Source organism: Oncorhynchus keta, chromosome 37 (genome assembly GCF_023373465.1).
Source record: "Oncorhynchus keta strain PuntledgeMale-10-30-2019 chromosome 37, Oket_V2, whole genome shotgun sequence".
Classification (NCBI taxonomy): domain Eukaryota; kingdom Metazoa; phylum Chordata; class Actinopteri; order Salmoniformes; family Salmonidae; genus Oncorhynchus; species Oncorhynchus keta.
Window position 1 is genome coordinate 1,972,765 of NC_068457.1, and position 19,471 is coordinate 1,992,235.

At 42.9% G+C, this 19,471-nt stretch overlaps 1 protein-coding gene across 1 annotated transcript in view; it reads right to left on the minus strand.

Annotated features, from left to right (window-relative positions):
- LOC118370053 (receptor-type tyrosine-protein phosphatase T) overlaps positions 1-19,471 on the minus strand; it is a 488,900-nt gene that overhangs the window by 11,162 nt on the left and 458,267 nt on the right. Inside the window, exons 26-32 of the mRNA XM_052498885.1 lie at positions 18,276-18,430; positions 12,489-12,624; positions 7,070-7,219; positions 5,853-6,026; positions 4,324-4,455; positions 3,337-3,462; positions 1,871-2,034 (exon numbers count right to left, since the gene is read on the minus strand). Coding sequence (XP_052354845.1) covers positions 1,871-2,034; positions 3,337-3,462; positions 4,324-4,455; positions 5,853-6,026; positions 7,070-7,219; positions 12,489-12,624; positions 18,276-18,430 — 1,037 coding nt within the window. The remainder of the gene's footprint in view (positions 1-1,870; positions 2,035-3,336; positions 3,463-4,323; positions 4,456-5,852; positions 6,027-7,069; positions 7,220-12,488; positions 12,625-18,275; positions 18,431-19,471) is intronic.

The window sequence follows — 19,471 nt, forward strand, 5'->3', positions numbered from 1 at the left end:
AGTTCAATGTAACATTGATAGGTTTAGGCTACTACATGATACAAAAATGTTCACTGTACCCATCATGGGTTGCTACAACCTAGCCTATGAACGTAGGTGCACAGGTCGAGAGAATTTTGAGTAATCAAGGTGACAGACAGTGTTCATATAGCCAATAAACTATTATGGTCCAAACACACCAAGACAGTTGTGAAGAGGGCACAACAACGCCTATTCCCCCTCAGGAGACTGAAAAGATTTGGCATGGGTCCTCAGATCCTCAAAACATTCTACAGCTGTACCACCGAGAGCACGGTTTCCTTAGTAGTCCGTAATCATTTGCAAGCCCTGCCACATCCGATGAGCATCGGAGCTGTTTTAGTAGGATTCAATCTTAGTCCTGTATTGACACTTTGTCTGTTTGATGGTTCGTCAGAGGGCATAGAGGGATTTGTTATAAATGTCTGGGTTAGAGTCCTGCTCCATGAAATCACCAGCTCTACCCTTTAGCTCAGTGTGGATGTTGCCTGTAATCCATGGCTTCTTTTTGGAGTAAGTACGTACGGTCACTGTGGGGATGATGTCTTCGATGCACTTATTGATGCGACATACAGTGGTGCTTATCTGAAAAAGACCCACACAACGGAAATAGTGTGGTTGAGAGTCATAGAAAAGTCTCAAAGGACTTTCCATCCTCTGTATATACTCTAGAACAGCCATACTCAAATAGCGGACTGCGGTCTTAATCCACGACTCCCGACATAAAAAAAAATTTGTCAGTGGGATTCAGTCAGGTTTTTAACTTAATGCTGCTGAGAGTTGTAATAGTAGAACGCACAATGTACAATTTCGAAATTTGGTAGTGCATGGGCAGTTTTCCTCTCGCAATGTCCTTCACTGACAGACCTTAGAGAGCTATCTTAACCTGCGATAAATGTCCAGTTGATTAACTACTGGCCATGTTAGCTAGATGGGTAAATTAGGCTAACTAGCTATTTAAATATTGTAGTTATGGCCAAATTATGTTCCCAGGGGCTTCGATCCCCATGGGGCACCCATTGATTTTGTTGAGTCACTCAGGTATTAATAAACACATAAGACATGGCAAAATTTGTAAAATTGCAGGAACGTAGCTTTAAATCTGCTCCCTTTTCTCTCTGCCCAATGGCAAAATGTGTAGAATTTTAGGAAAATAGTTTTAAAATTGCTAATTTTTCTCTCTGCCCGATGGCAAAATGTGTAGAATTTTAAGAAATTATCTTTAAAACTGCTCCATTTTCTCTCCGCCCGATGACAAAATGTGTAGAATTGCATGGAATGAGTTTAAAAAACGGCAACATTTTCTCTCCGCCAACAAGAGTGGTTGGAACAGTTTGAGGTCACATTGGTCGAGGTTTGTTACTATGCCGATAACCTTTGCCATCTAAGAAATATGTGTGACCAGACCTTCTCAAATAGTAGTTGAGTACCCCTGCTCTAGAAGGAAACAGCACTGTGGAAGCGAGCAGTGATAGATACATTCATAAAGCACATTCCCTATTGTCTTCCTGTCTGAGAGTATAGTATAGTATAGTTCTACCCCTCCACATCCTGTCTGGTTTAAACGTCCTCATATACAATGTCCCTGTATACAAATTCCATGGGCACGTAACTATCCACGTATGGACACTGTGTGAGTAAAGAACTGTGTTCTGATATGGACACCGTATGGAAATACAACTTTCATGGAAGTGTGACTGTCCTAATATGGACACCATATCGGCATACAAATGCCATGGACATGACTGTTCTACTATGGACAACCGTATGACTATACAACTTCCATGGACGTGTGAATCTGATATCGACAACATAATACAAAGACCTTTGAGCCAGGCCCTCAGCTACTCACAGGCAGTGGACCACGGTGCGTCCGTCTCCCCCGTCGTACTGCTCCTGCCACTTGGCCAGACGTCTCACCAGCTGCAAGATGGAGCGCTTGGACAGGGGCGTGTCCCGATAGGCCGGCCAGCCGATGAACTGGAAATGCTGCACCAAACGGTAGCCATCCTGGGGCTGCCAAAGAATCATAACTTAATGCCATTATCATCATCATCGTTGTTGTGGTCATCATCATGGACAACATGCCAGATAGTATCCTCATCATCCTTAGCACAATCATCAACTACTAGCAAGCTAATCTTCCTCCTCATTATAACCATCATCAAAATTGGTAGATGGACTTCGCCCAATTTGAATGGGGATCAAGTTTACCTCTGTGTCCACTGCAAACATAAACCACTCAAGTCATTAATGAACTGCTGACGCACTGAGCTCCTCGTCAGAAGCACATCCATTCCCAGTGTATTTGGACTCAACTTTCCTTCCCTTAGCCAGAGCAGAGCCAACAAGCCAACGACTGGCAACCACAACGAAGACGTTATCTGGCTCCATGCCCAAGCTGGGAACAAGGGAGAGGCTCATTTTGTCGTACAGGAGCCGTGTCATGTGCTTCTCGCGGTAGCGATGGAACCATTTCATGGTAAATTGGAGACGCCACCCCTGTGGATTTTTGCACCATCACGGAGCTAAGTGTTGATTAGCTGCCTAGCGAAGCCTGCCGTCTCCGCTGGTTAAAGTGGGGGGCCATGAGCAAGCAAGAGAGAGAGGAGAGAGAAAGGAGTAACCGAGTGCCACAAACACAGGGATTCAAGTGGCAGTGATTTAATGGTGTCTAATGAGTATTAGTGTAAATAAAGCCCCTCCAATGGAACCAGTCTGAACCAGCCATGGTGCTGCCAGGCTTGGCCTGTCTGTTAGCGCCATCCCAATTGGCAGACCCGGGTTCAGATACTATTGGAAATCTTTCACAGGCTTTGAGCGTTTTCTTTAGCTTGCTTGGAGTGCCAAATTGATTTGGTTTTCACTTTTGGGACTTCTCTATTTGCTCCATTTTGCCAGGCAAGCTCATTCAAACACAGCTGGAGTGTTATAAATTATTTGGAATAGTATCTTAACCCAGGTCTGACATGGGTATGTGGTGTGCATGGCACAAGCAATTAGGTTGACATTTGAAGGAGTCTAACTGACAAGACAGTGTCTGAGCGATATATACAACAGTGTTGTAGGAGTGGAGGCAAGACAAATGTACAGTAGTACATCTGGCATCTGAGCATCTGTTTCTTTTTTATGCTGCTCTGTGACCTATGGGATGTAACAGTTCGTGACCTATGAGAGAAAACGAGCAGAACCATATAAAGTCCTACAGCCATAGATTCTAGTTTCTATGACTGTGATAATAATAAGTCACCTATACAGTGTTCCCTATTCATTTTAAAATCTGGTTTGCCACCATACTTTCTTTATTGTGATACAGACCCTGGCCATGTTGCAGATCCTGAAGATGCGATTGATGATGTCTTCATCGATGTCGGCTGAGATGAACTCCACCTGGACGGGGCCGTAGCAGCAGGAGCTCTTCTCGGGCCAGTACTGCATGCAAAGCTAGGGAGAAAAGAGGAAGTTAGCCATAGAAATATAATTATTTATTCCTGCTTTATACATTTAATATGGCCACCGGTGCACCAATCACAGAAAATGTACTTGACTGGGAATGTCCGTTCTAGTAATTCTATTTATATGGCGTGAGCCTTGCTACATCACATGCTGTTGTGGACTCTGTTGTTGAAATAGAGGATTCTACCCATTGGAAAGTACTGAAAACATTAAATAAACTACACATTGCTTTGGCCATTTGAACAAAGCCATCTCCAACTCACCATTATTGACTTCAAATGCAAGGTCATACAAGTACGAGAAAAGAAAAACATTGCTAACATGCTGGGTGGAATCATGCTGGGTGGAATCAATGCACACACAGCAAAAGCCTTGACCATATTAGCCTCTGCACGGTACACCTACAGCTAAGGGCCGTGATGGGCTAAGGGCCGTGATGGGCTATAGTCTAGTACTTTTGAAAGGCTCCAACCTCTTAAAACGAGTTCACCCTCACGTCAATAGGCCTTTGCTGGGCTTCAATCTAGGTGTCTGTCTGAGGGTTCTGGCAGCTATGTCGGATAGTTAAACCCCTGGCGCAGAAAGGAGTAGCTTATCTTGCCCTATAAAACTGTGTGTGTGAGACCCGGAGGAGGAGATGAAAATGGAGGAATAGAGAGATAGATGGAGATGAACAGAGAACAATAGAGCATGTGTAAGACCCCCACGGCAGACCGATAGTCAAAGAGATAAGCAAAGTCACTGTGTGTGTATGTGTCTACGTGTGTGCATGCGTATGTTTACATGCACATATATGTGTGTGCGCACATGCCTGTGTGTATGCGAACCCAGAGGGTGAACAATACACACCTGCGCTGCATCCATCTCGTTGAGCATGACTATCGAGGAGCAGTTATAGTCGAAGACCAGCCTCCAGAAGTCGGCGGCCGTGTTGGGCAGCGGGTGCTGGGTTACGATGAAGGCTGCTGGCTGTTTATGGCTCTGTAAAAAAAAAAATCAATAACACAGCACTTCAGCCCTCAGTAGAGAAGGTGAGAGAGACAGAGAGAGAAAGAGAGAGGGACTCCAATGCCTGATCAACTCGTGGCGAAGGACAAAGAGCCAAACCAGGCGGACTCCCACGGACAGTGTTAACCTTGGGCCGTAATGCATTGACAAGAGAAATCCAGCTACAGATCATTATGCTGCTGCCAGGCAGGCCGGGTCTGGGAATGGCACCGCTGGCTTTATTTAGCTCCACCTCTGTACTTGTTATTGTCTGCCGTTGTTGTCTTATCAGCTCTGTGTAGCTTATCTGGATCTATGTCAGTAGAGGCTCCTCAGATGAGGAAGGGTAGGACCATCCTCCTCTCCTTTTTTTTAATAGAAACATTTCAACAAATTATCCTTTTTAGATAAAACTATACTAAATATATTCACATGACACCAAATAATTGACTAAAACACTCTGTTTTGCAATGAAGTAGCCTCTGCAGAACTCTGTAGAGTAGCACCATGGCGTAACTTCTGTCCTCCTCTGGGTACATTGACTTCAATACAAACCTAGGAGGCTCATGTTTCTCACCCCCTTCCATAGACTTACACAGTATTTATGACAACTTCCGGAGGATGTCCTCCAACCTATCAGAGCTCTTGTAGCATGAACTGACAAGTCGTTCACTCAATAAAAGGATTAGACAATGAATCTACTACTGAAAGCATAAGCTAGAGCTAGCTAGCACTGCAGTGCATAGAATGTGGTGAGTAGAAAACATCGAACAGTGAACAAATGTATTTCTTCCAAAATTATTTAGAAGCAAGAGACAGAGAGAACTAGCCATATTTTGATGTATATTTAATGAAAAAAATAATCATCCTCCCTCAATCTTAAATGACACTGATCTGTGTGTATAGATCTGCTATGAGAGTCATCATGTATCACAGTGCTACGGCTTAATGGTGTGTTGGATAATGATCAGTTGTTAAATGATGTTGTTTGTTATCTTTTATATTGCTGTTGCACTATGACATTTAATTGTTAAACCCAATTTCTGCCTCCGCATATCCCCACAACAAATGCAATAAACATACAATCCCTAAATCCCTATATAATCCCTATATAACATATTAAATCCCTAAATCCCTATATCCCTATACTAAGTCATAACACAACAGTACGAAAGCATATCTCAAACTAACTGATCTGTGTCTGGATGACATCTTCAGCCAAGCTAAAGCCAATGGTTAAACCCCACTTGTGAGTCTGCAAATAGTATTTTAAATCTTTGAGCGTTTGTTTGAGTCTGGCTATAGAGTGCCGGATTGGCAGGGTTTGCACCTTGGGACAATACAATACCAGTGGTTGAGAGACAGAGAGAGCGAGAGAGAGATTAACTTACATCCATGAGGGCAGCGTTGATGTAGTTACTGGACTCTCCATCAACAGAGATGAGGAAAGGCAGGCAGCGATCCACAGACAGGACGTCCATGCTGCGGTTCTTGTCCTGGTTCCGGGGGAGCAGTCCCACGCTACAGTCTTCAGGCCGAACCCGGGGAGTCACGATGTTCAGAGTCTGGGAGAGCGAACACGTTATTTTTTTTACAATTATTCATCAGGTCTTAACGTTTTATTTTTTAAAGAAACCTACATGGTCTTAACAAGACTTGCTGACTATTTTCATCTTCGACGCGTGACGTTTTTGTAACCTACTGGGTATTACCTTCCAACCCGAGATGTTCGCAATACTATAATACAATATTCTTCTAAGCTAAAGCATATAGGCATTACATTACATTCCCAGTCTCTGGGAACTAACACAAGTATTCAGGTCTCAGGCAAGGTTTCTCCCTCCGCTAGCGTTATTCACCAAACCACCTCCTCTGCAACACTCACAATGACATAGCCCTGAATCAACTGCCCAGACTAGTAGTGGAGAACGAATTGGTGAGTAAATAAACCCACGACAATAAATAATCTGCCCCTATTTTCTTTGATTTCCATATTCCAACATAACAGCATTACTGGTAGTTAAGTGCCTTCAACAAGTGCAAATACTTCACTGAAGCGAAGGCTGCAGATGACTTATGTATGAGGGAGAATGAGGGATATTGAGATTGGGAGTGCGATAGAGAGATACGCATCATACATTATGAGACAGATTACAGATCTGAGACCTGTGCTTGATACGGTGATGGGATATTAATCTCAGAGAGAATACGGAGCACAATTGCTTAGCTGCCGAGTTCATACTGCCTCCTAACGGTAGCTACAAAGCCTTGTTCTTGGAGAAGGAAAATGTCACCCATTTTAGGGGGTAAAGGCAAATGTCATACCTCTTGAGAGGAAAACAGAGAGACAGACAGACAGACAGACAGACAGACAGACAGACAGACAGACAGACAGACAGACAGACAGACAGACAGACAGACAGACAGACAGACAGACAGACAGACAGACAGACAGACAGACAGACAGACAGACAGACAGACAGACAGACAGACAGACAGACAGACAGACAGACAGACAGAGAGACAGAGAGACAGAGAGACAGAGAGACAGACAGACAGACAGACAGACAGACAGACAGACAGACAGACAGAAGTGGAGAGAGCTAACCTGAAACTCGTCCTTAATTTGGCTAGAGTTGGTCTGTGGGTCCAGTCTGATAATGTTGTAGTATATGGCTCTGAATTCACAGACTGGGATGGCTGTGTTTCCACACAAGCAGGCTTCCAGGATGGCATCGTGGACAAAGACATACTGCTCCTGGGGTAGGACACAATACATAACATGAGATGACGTAAAATAACATGACATGACAAAAGAGGTTAATGTATTTCTACCCTTCAGGTCAACATCAACACACAAAAGGACACTTTATTTACAGCACTTCAACAACTAGTTGGACCCTATTCACTAGACTCAATCCACATGTACTGTTGAAATGTTTCGAGAACAGAGCAGAACATACAGGTAACAAGTCCAACTCTGACTGCTTGCACACTGATATACAAAACCATAATTAGTTGTCGGCAACACTTTACATTAAGTTGCCACTATTACTATGCAACTACACAGTAATAACTATAGTACCAACATAGTAGTTATAGGTAGTGGTATTAGTAAGAACACAGTTGGATGACTGAGTCATTACACATCCACTTGTTGAAGGTTATTCCACATATATAATTACTGATGTTACACATTTTATTGTTACACTATATAACTAATGTTTTGTAATGACATGTTTGATAGTCACCTGTGAATTACCATGTTAATAACTCAAACCAAAATCTGACATAGTTACATGTAACTACATGGTGCCATTACCATCAAATCCACCAGTAATACCAGGGTTGCTCTGATGATGTATAATAGGCTAGGGCCCTGTAAACACACCTTGTGAATAACTACTGGTTATTTTCGATGAGTTCATTTCTGTGTTATTACCTGGCTCAAAGGGTATACTGAATCAAGTGTCAAGTAAGAACAATGTAGTTACATAGGATATACTTAATTAAGCAGTAAGGCCCGGGGGGGTACGGTGCCTTCGGAAAGTATTCAGACCCCTTGACTTTTTTCACATTTTGTTATGTTACAGCCTTATTCTAAAATGTATTAAATACATTTTTTAAAAACTCAGGAATCTACACACGATACACCATAATGACAAAGCAAAAACAGGTTTCTTTCTGAAAATGTATTAAAAATAAAAACCAGAAATACCTTATTTACATAAGTATTCCTTTGTTACGAGATTCATCCTGTTTCAAATTATCATCCTTGAGCTGTTTCTACAACTTGATTGGAGTCTACCTGTGGTAAATTCAATTGATTGGACATGATTTGGAAAGGCACCTGTCTATATAAGGTCCCACATTTGACAGTGCATGTCAGAGCAAAAACCAAGCCATGAGGTCGAAGGAATTGACCGTAGAGCTCGGAGACAGCATCGTGCCGAGGCACATATCTGGGGAAGGGTACCTAAAAAAATGTATGCAGCATTTAAGGTTCCCAAGAACACAGTGGGCTCCATCATTCTTAAATGGAAGAAGTTTAGAACCACCAAGACTCTTCCTAGAGCTGGCCACCTGGCCAAACGGAGCAATTGGGGGAGAAGGGCCTCGGTCAGGTAGGTGACCAAATACAAGATGGTCACTCTGACAGAGCTTTAGAGTTCCTCTATGTAGATGGGAGAACCTTCCAGAAGAACAACCATCTCTGCAGCACTCCACAATCAGGCCTTTATGGTAGAGTGGCAAGACGGAAGCCACTCCTCAGTAAAAGGCACATGACAGCCCGCTTGTAGTTTGCAAAAATGCACCTAAAGATTTACAGAAAATGAGAAACAAGATTCTCTGGTCTGATGAAACCAAGATTGAACTCTTTGGCCTGAATGCCAAGCATCACGTCTGGAGGAAACCTGGCACCATCCCTAAGGTGAAGCATGGTGGTGGCAGCATCATGCGGTGGGAATGTTTTGCAACGGCAGAGACTGGGAGACTAGTCAGGATTGAGGGAAAGATGAACGGAGAAAAGTACAGAGAGATCCTTGATAAAAACCTGCTCCAGGGTGCTCAGGACCTCAGACTGTGGCGAAGGTTCAGCTTCCAAAAGGAAGCAACCCTGAGCACACAGCCAAGACAACACAGGAGTGGCTTCGGGACAAGTCTGAATGTCCTTGAGTGGCCCAGCCAGAGCCCGGACTTGAACCCAATCTAACATCTCTGTAGAGACTTGAAAATAGCTGTGCAGCAACCCTCCCCATCCAACCTGACAGAGCTTGAGATCATCTGCAGAGAAGAATTGGAGAAACTCCCCAAATGCAGGTGTGCCAAGCTTGTAGCGTCATACCCAAGAACAATCAATGTTGTAATCGCTGCCAAGTCATTTTGGGTTGTCTTGTGTAGATTGATGAAGATTGTCGTGTGTAGATTGCCTTGTTCTAAAACATTTGAATAAGGCTGTAATGTAACAAAACGTGGAAAAAGTCAAATGATCTGAATACTATCTGAAGTCATTGTACAAGTCATTGTACATATAAAACACAGGGAAATCATATTTTTAACTGCACTGGGCCTTTAAGCCAGGTCATAGAAATCAACTAATTGAAAATGACTGACAGGGTGTGCCTTGTTACAATTATTGTACCAGGTCCTAGCCTATTTATCAGCCCTGATTTTACATGTGGATTTGATGCTATTGGCACCTTGTTGGTACATGTAACAAGGTCAGTTTTAGTTTGAAATGATTAAAACCATGAGCCTCCTAGGTTTTGTATTGAAGTCAATGTACACAGCGGACAGAAAATAGGATATATATTTTTTAATGTTTCACAATTTGTATTTTTATGAAATTCACAGTGTAGGATGGTATTCCCCTTCCTTCTCTGAGGAGCCACCATTGATATATGTTAACTGTTCACAGGAGAGGCATTTTTTTCATCAAAATGCATTTAGTTTTGCAGAAAGTCCTTCTGGAATATGTGAAGTTTCATGTGCCTTAATAACAAACTTGTATTGCATCTGTAAAATACAAAACAAATTGTTCAATTACGAGCCTAGTTGGTTTAGCCACGGAAAAAGCCAGGAACCTTCCCGCTAGCCATGATTGGCTGAGATAATGGATGTTATGGACATGGCGGGAAAGGAGTTTGGATTGGTCTGCCAGGTAGCATGCTTCCTACAACAATGTGAGCTGCTCAGTATGCGTTGATAATCCTTTCTACCACGTCTTTTTACAAATATATAACGTTAGCCATTGAGAACTTAAAAAGCCATGCTACTTTTCTCAACAACATGGATGCCCTAAATTTAGCAGATGCTATTGACAGATCAGTTGGAAGAAGTTGTGATGTGCTACTTTTCATACATGCCACAGTCAGTGTGAGCCGGAATGACTTGACACGACCCTGGCCAAGTCTGCCGTGAAGAAGCATTCATCCATGTATACAGGTAAGAGTCTAGCTACATTTTCAGATATTATACATGTTTTTAATTTTGTCAGAAAGTCATTTTCATTGCAAGTTAAAGCGTACTGTTGGCTAGCTAGCGGACGTTAGCATGCTGTCTCGCTAGCTAGCGTTATGTGTATGATCTCTGTAGTAATATTATGCAAATCAGAAATAAATTTGCATTGCTAGTTATAGCCTAATGTTAGCTAGCAAGATAACGTTGAACCTAGTTGGTTAGCTTTAGCTACCTGCAGATTCATACTAAAGCTATGACAATCAGTTTGTATTGGTGGTAGTATGAGTTGGTATTACGTCAGTTCATTGTTTAGCTAGCAATCAAATTAGCCAGGTGTGTCTGGGGGTGATTACAGCCATATTTCATGAACTTGTACATATCTAGAAAATAGTGACCCATCCACTTAGCTAGTTGTGGCTGGGGATGGATATAACATTTTTTTCACATGACCCATCAATTTAGACAAGTGTGTCGGGTAAGTGTCATCTAATAATTATAAAACATTTATAATCTGGACACGTTCTGTTTTTTTTTATATTTCTACGATGCAAATAACCACTTCACTGTATGATTTACACCTTCTGTATCCTGTGCATGAAACAAATAAACCTAGATTGTATTTGATATGGTGTGTGTTTTACCAGAGAAGGTAATGTGGAGAACAACATGAAGTTGCTGTTGTATTACCGTTATTTAAGGGTGACTGCAAAACTCCCACGGTCGTAACCCACACTTAGCAAACACACTTGCAAAACTCATTCACAGAATGAAAATGTGTGCGAACTAAGTTATCTATTATTCAGCATGTATTTAATATTAATAGGATCATTGGGATGGAAGATGCATGACTGAGAACTCTCCAGAGGTAGCTAGGCTCGCCTGACTTGGGAAATATATCTGAGGAGACACCACACACATTTGATCAGTAGCGATATCACGCGTGCTGATGGTTTGTACGAATGGTTGCAAGTCGCAGAGTCGTTGAGAAAATACAATGTATATCAGTCTAGTAGGTACACATAAATGAATGAAACAGTAGTAGTTATGGAGAATACTGATGCATATTTACGAGTAGCCCTTTTTGTCGTTCTCACTATTGACATTGAAGTAGTAGTATTTGAGGGGAGTAGTTTGAGAAAGATGAGAATGACAGAATTGTTCATCTTTATAAAATAATGAGTACTTAGTTTGGACGCAAGGTGATTTGTAGATCAGTGATTCTGTTTGACCCGACTGCAATGTAGTTGATCTCAAACACACACACATTATCTCACAGGTGTTGTTTCTCCACTAAGAACCACTGTTTCATCACTGACTGCATGATCCACTGGAAAATGTAACCCTAATAGCCTGGAATGGCCTGTCTGGCAGATAAGGCCCAGGCTTATAGACCATAGAAATAGAATCTGGTTTCAAGGTCTGGGGATAACATTTCTATGCTTTAGACTCTCCCTGCATATGACTCACTTTACATTATCATGTCTAAGCTTCACAATATCCTATTTCTATGCTTTACAGTGCCCCTCCATAGGACTCACTTTAAAATATGCCTGCTGAAAATTTCACGCAGAACAACTAACTGTGGGCAGTGGGTTACGGCATAGGATCAGTCTGGTGATTGTCTGGGAAAGACTAGCCATAGCAGACTACTGTTTGAGCCTTTTTAACCCTTTACCATGGCGATGGAAAATGCTACGCTAACAGACTTGCTGTGACTTTGAACGTTGGTTGCACTCCCTTTACACTTGGTATGATGATGTCTAATGCTAACTGTGTAACTGCTAGTAACTACTATCAGTACCATTGAACAAAATAACATGTGAATGGCTAATGATAACCTAAAAATACCATATTAACGCTAGGTATAAGGATGGCTAATGCTATGCTATTTGGCTAACTGCACTTTAAACACTGTACCATTTTTTTATGTACCATTATGCGTCATTATGTATCATTACTTCCTTTGCAGGGCACTGTAATGACTAATGCTTCAACTATGATAGAGTACTGTCCTCTTCTTTACCCACTATCCACGCACAAGCTAATCAGTACATTTCTTCACCAACCTCAGTTTGCACCATGTTAACCCTTTGTGAGCGCAGTTCGCGGATGCAGTTGAAGATGTCCACCACACCCTCGTTCTCGGCCATATCCAGCATAATGTCCACAGCTATGAAACAGCCTGTCCTTCCAGCCCCGGCACTGGAGAGAGGGGGGAGAGAGAGAAAGAGAGAGAGAGAGAGAAACTATTTCTCAAATGACTGCCTCACCTGGTTCACCAACTATTTCTCAGATAGAGTTCAGTGTGTCAAATCGGAGGGCCTGTTGTCCGGACCTCTGGCAGTCGCTGTGATGGTACCAGAGGGTTACATTCTCGGGCCGACTATTTTCTCTGTATATATCAATGATGTTGCTCTTGCTGCGGGTGATTCCTTGATCAATCTCAACGCAGACGTATACGTATACGTATACATCTGGCCATTCTTTGGACACTGTTAAAGCTTCAATGCCATACAACACTCATTCCGTGGCCCCCAACTGCTCTTAAATAGAAGTAAAACAAAATGCATGCTCTTCAACTGATTGCTGCCCGCACACGCCTGCCCGACTAGCATCACTACTCTGGACGGTTCTGACTTAGAATATGTGAACAACTACAAATAACTATGTGTCTGGCTAGACTGTAAACTCTCCTTCCAGACTCATATTAAACATCTCCAATCCAAAATGAATTATAGAATCGGTTTCCTATTTCGCAACAAAGCATTCTTCACTCACGCTTCCAAATTAGATGCAGTCAGTTCCATCCATTTTGTCACCAAAGCCCCATATACCACCCACCACTGCAACCTGTATGCTCTCGTCGGTTGGCACTCTGGCTATTCGTCGCCAGACCCACTGGCTCCAGGTCATCTATAAATCTTTGCTAGGTAAAGCTCCGCCTTATCTCAGCTCACTGGTCACCATAACAACACCCACCCGTAGCAGGTGCTCCAGCAGGAATATCTCACTAGTCATCCCCAAAGCCGACACCTAATTTAGCTGCCTTTCCTTCCAGTTCTCTGCTGCCAATGACTGGATCGAATTGCAAAAATCGTTGAAGTTGGAGACTTATATCTCCCTCACTAACTTTAAACATCAGCTATCTGAGCAGCTTACTGATCGCTGCAGCTGTACACAGCCCATCTGTAAATAGCCCATCTAACTACCTACCTCATCCCCATATTGCTTTCATTTACTTTTCTGCTCTTTTGCACACCAGTATTTTTACTTGCACTCCAGTGTTAATCTGCTAAATTGTAATTACTTTGCTACTATGGTCTATTTATTGCCTTACCTCCTTACGCCATTTGCACACACTGTATATAGACTTTTTCTATTGTGTTATCGACTGTACGTTTGTTTATTCCATGTGGAACTCTGTGTTGTTGTTTGTGTCGCACTGCTTTGCTTTATCTTGGCCAGGTTGCAGTTGTAAATGAGAACTTGTTCTCAACTGGCCTACCTGGTTAAATAAAGGTGAAATATACAGTATATATATTTTAAATGTAATCAATGTCTCCAGTAAGGCCTTGTCTTTACAGTACACTCTTAAATTTTTTGTTTGTTATCTAGAACCTAAAAGGGTTATTTGGCTCTCCCCATTGGAGAACCCTTTGAAGAGAACTTTTCGTACCAGGTAGAAGAACCCTTTTATGTTCCATTAAGAATCCTTTCTACAGAGGGTTCAACCTGGAACCAAAAAGGGTTCTACCTGGAACAAGAGAACAAAGGGTTCTCCTATGGGGACAGCCAAAGAACCCTTTTGGAGTGTGCAGTTCCTAATCTATCCTCTGTAATTGACCTGCCACAGTTAGTGGCGGCGGCGACACATGAAGACACATGTCCTATGATAAACATATGTTGAACCGCGCTGCGCTCCCACAGTTAGCCAAAAGAGGCAGGACTGCCTTATGGTGAAGACAAACAGCGCACTCCATCAGCCCCTGCGAGTGACAGGTAGGGGTTAGAGCTATTTCCCCCTTACCCCGGTGTTAGGAGTTAAGGAAACACACCCAGCAGAACGGGCTGTGAGGGAGGGATGGAGCAAGGGAGGGAAGGAGTTGTGATGGAAGGGAGATAGTGGTGGAGAAGAGGTAGAGGAGAGGTAAGAGGGGGGCTGCTTAGCCATCATTCACTCGGCAGCATTCTGACAGGTCCCAGCTCCGGATCTCAGGAGCTGGGGGCCACTCAGTAACTCGGCAACCTGTCAGACAGCCTGTCAGCTGCCGGTGATTAATGGTGAGAGCGGCAAACAACTGGGTCCTGGCAGGGGGATTTTGGCCAAGGAGTGCCCCAGGAAATGTGAAATTACTCTGCAGTCTGTCAATGGGGGCCTATGCTCTGTGGGCCAAAGTTTAGCGACTTTCAGTAGTAAATGCAAAAAATGTCTTACTGGTCCCCCATGGGAAACAAACCCATAAACCTGGTTTTGCAAGAGCCATGCTCTACCAACTGAGCTACACAGGACCTAGCAAGATGGAGGATGTTTTTAAGGACTGCATTTCACAAGTGGCTAGTTTGCATCAGCTACTTTCACATGGCATTATGGCTAACTGACGGTTTCAGTTGTATTTGTATTTATTATGTTGCGACACCAGTGAATTTGTGAATTTGACAACTAATAACCATTACCTACCTAGCGGGTGGCCATCTACAGACAGGACTTTGCTATTTAGCTAGCTGGCTATTGAGCTTGCTTGCAAACTCAGATATACTTAAAAATGTGTTGCTGTGCAATGGATATGAAGCCGGTGAGAGCTCTCCCATTTCTGTTCTAGTTGTAATGATTACCTAGTAGGTCAGTGCTGACCACAAATGTTTATTTGCTTGCTAGTAAAATAAACTTCCTGTTCCTACAGATGGTTAACTAGCTAGCTTCCTGTTGTTTATCTTATTCAATGCTCACTAAATACATTTGCATTGAAGCTAGCTAGTCACAGCAGCACCCACTGGGCAAAAACTGGTTCAGTAAATGTTGTTTCCACGTCATTTCAACCAAAAAATTATATGTGATGATGTTGAATCAACATGGAAAAAGTGATTGGATTTGCAAAAAGTCATCAACGTAAGGGAATTTAGTATTTTTCCCCCAAAAACGTTTAACCTAAATCCAATGAAAGGGTGACATTCTATTTTGATTTCACATAAAATTCACATTAGTTGACAACTTAACCAATTGTAAATCAAAACTAGACGTTGAACTGACGTCTGTGCCCAGTGGGTAGCTAGCTAGCTAGCAAAGCCAATAGATATCTTATCTATGTCTATGGTTATAGCGAATTTGCACATAGACATGGTTATAGTAGTCTTGCTATGAGGATTACAAACATCTTTAGATGAGACAGAATAAAGGCTTTTGTAAAGAGTAGTTTTAACACTAGTAGTATTTAAAACTAACCAGTGACAGGGTTGTCCACCATTTACAGTTTTGTATAATTTTACGAACACCTTGCAAAAACACCTATGCAAAACCCTAGCACCCCTCTCCATCTAGCCTTTTCCATTCTAGGTATGTAAATCCTGACTCAAACTAAGAGACTCCTGCAGCACTATACACAGAGTCTCTCTCTCTCAACACTAGCAACTTACTCACTCCAAGTGACGTAACAGACAGAGAAAACTAGCTATTCAATATGTTCATAATACTACCAGCCTACCTTTGCTACACTCCCACCCATTGATTATTGCCATATCTAACCGCAGCAGAGACCACTGGAGATGCCATGGTGATTCCCCCCCCACTTGCCCTTCAGCACGTATATCATGGCCCTTAGCACAGCCTCCTCCCTCTCTTTCTTTCTCTATTATCTTCTGCTGTAGGAGCAGAGAAGATGAAGAGGCAGCATTCAATATGGTACTGTGACAGCTCATTTACATCCCTGGTGATATGGATGACGACAGACAGCGAAAGTGCTCAAAGAGACAAGTCAGCCGGCCCCCACTCACACATGAGTTGTGCCACAAATGCACTCAACTGAATGGTTCTACAATGTTCCAAAGGATAAGACACGGTAAGAGAGAGAGAGATGGCTTTTGTCTAGAAATGACTTTACTTATTTATGGTACTGACTGCCCAAACACACCTGGATCCACAGGTTTAACTGAATCCATCTTTGATTCCTGGAGAGCTGCGTGTCTGCTGGTTTTGGTTATTTCCTTTCAATTTGTGTCCAATTAAGACGTAGACAACCAGGTGAGAGGAGTTCCTAACTAAACAATGACTACTTAAAGCATTGTCAAAATTGGGGGGCAGGAGAGAAACTTGCCAGTGAGCATGGGTAGTACAGTATCTAGCTAAAGTAGAATACATTTGTGATTGACATTGGTTTTTGTCACCTCTGTAAAGGTAAGGAAAAATGTTTAGCCTGTAGTAGAGTTAATTTATAACAAAAACATATGTTTGATTAGCTAGTAGATTATTAATGGCTAGTGAGCAAGTTAAAGCTAGTATTAGCCGGTTAGCTAACTGGATGTCTAAATTACTATAAACTGAAAAAATGCTAGGTAGCTAGCTAGCATAAGTTGCTGGCTACCAGACAGTAACGTTTTACAAGTTGCAGTCGTGTAATTTGTCCCTCCTTTTAGTATAGATGGGTTGTTATAACATTTATAAAATGTATTTGATGATTTATGTGCCATAATTACAATGAGGACATTGTGTTCCTCGCCTCATTCCAGGGCGACTGCCAGTTGTTCTCCCCTGCTGCTAAGTGCTGCTAAGCCTTACGTTTCTCCAAGGTCGGGATATCCGAGATTACATGGTGGATGTCACTCTCCCGCGACAGGTGTGAACCCTCCTTTTTTCCCTAACAATCCTTGAAGGATAATGTCATCAATCCAATGTATGAGAGTGCAAAGATCAGAAGGGGCAGGGAATAAAGTGGCAGTATAACATTTGCCATAGTCTCTTCCATTCTCGTCCTTGGATGTATGAGAGGTAGAAAGGTGCCCCGTGCTTCATGGGAGCAGAAAGCACAGCGCCGGACACTTGAGTTAATCCACTCTGAAAAAGTCTTAGTCACACCTGCTTTGTTTTGAGAGTCCCGAGCCAAAAGTGAAATTGCATTTTTGCCACTTAGCAGCCTCTCCATGTCACATCTCATTGTGTACATGCACTCCCTCCCTCCATCCCTCTCCCCCATTCCCCCTAGCCTCCCTCCACCTCTCCCCCTTTGCCTGTCTGAGCTACATGTAAATGCCTCGGTCTCAAGGGGTGGATGTTTGAGTGGAATGCGGAAGGGTGGAGGAGAGAGAGCAGAGAGAGAGAGGCCTTAGTCTCCCATCGCTCTCGCTCATTCACTAAAGCTGAAAGTGACAGCTCCCAGCTACTGTGGTGGTTATTTCTGTGGGGATCTGGACAGTGCATGGGCCTGTGGGGTAGTAGGAGGTGGTAGTCAAAGAGAGTGTGCAGGTATTTGGGAGTTACCTGAATCCGAGAGTATAGATCCATTAATCAGCCCCCTTATTTTTTGTTGCCCTATAGTTTGGGAATGAACTCTGCTGTCTGATTCCACAGCAAGTTACTAAGCAGTCATGTAATGGAGGCTGTTCGAAACCCATTACTGTGACGGGGAAATGCGTCTGAGACCTGAAGACTTGAGTTAGAACCTTGAGCTAATGCCTAGGCTTTTGTTCAGCAGGCTAATAGTCTTGTAGCGCACAGGCCGTTGACATACTGAATGAATCAGTTCAGAGTCAACTTATCTGATGAAAAAGGAATACATAAATACACATACGAAAGCCATGAGTGATAAATATGTCATCCCAGTAGTCCTGTGTTATTTGACCCACCCAGCATGGTCAGTATGTACCTGCAGTGGGCCACGATGGGGCCGGCATCGGGAGGGTTGAGGAACTTGACCTGGCGGACGAAGCCTAGGAGGCCGGTGGCGTAGCAGGGCACACCGTGGTCAGGCCAGCTAGTGAAGTGGAATTGACGGATCTCCCGAATCTCATGGTGGCCCTTCTGAAAAAAAACAACAATATGGAGGCTCAAATAGAGACATACACAGTGGACTTCCTGAAAACATTGATCCTATTTGGCTCAGTCGATTCCTATGAAACATGTATGTATGCATGACCGTAAATCGCTTTGGATAGCGTCTGCTAAATGACATATATTATTTTATAAACTGTGGGCTGACAACAAAATGGAGGCTCAAATATAGGCATTAAACCAAATTGCATTCATCACATGCTTTGTAAACAACACTTGTGGGCTAAGAGTGAAATGCTTCCCAACATCGTAGCCTTCCACAAGCTTCCCACAATAAGTTGGGTGAATTTTGGCCCATTCCTCCTGATAGAGCTGGTGTAACCGAGTCAGTTTTTTAGGCATCCTTGCTCACACATGCTTTTTCAGTTCTGCCCAAAAATTGTCTATAGGATTGAGGTCAGGGCTTTGGGATGGCCACTCCAATACCTTGACTTTGTTGTCCTTAAGCCATTTTTTCACAATTTTGGAAGTATGCTTGGGGTCATTGTCCATTTGGAAGACCCATTTGCTTTAACTTCCTGTCTTGAGATGTTGCTTCAATATACCCACATAATCTTTCTGCCTCATGATGCCATCTATTTTGTGAAGTGTACCAGTCCCTCCTGCAGCAAAGCACCCCCACAACATGATGCTGCCATCCCCGTGCTTCACGGTTGGGAAGGTGTTCTACGGCTTGCAAGCCTTCCCCTTTTTCCTCCAAACGTAACGGTGGTGATTATGACCAAACAGTTCTATTTTTGTTTCATCAGACCAAAGTATGATATTTGTCCCCATGTGCAGTTTGCAAACCGTAGTCTGGCTTTTTTATAGCAGTTTTGGAGCAGTGGCATCTTCCTTGCTAAGCGGCCTTTCAGGTTATGTTGATATAGGACTCATTTTACTGTGGATATAGATACTTTTGCACCTGTTTCCTCCAGCATCTTCACAAGGTCCTTTGCTGTTATTCTGGGATTGATTTGCACTTTTCGCACCAAAGTACGTTCATCTTTAGGAGAAAGAACGCGTCTCCTT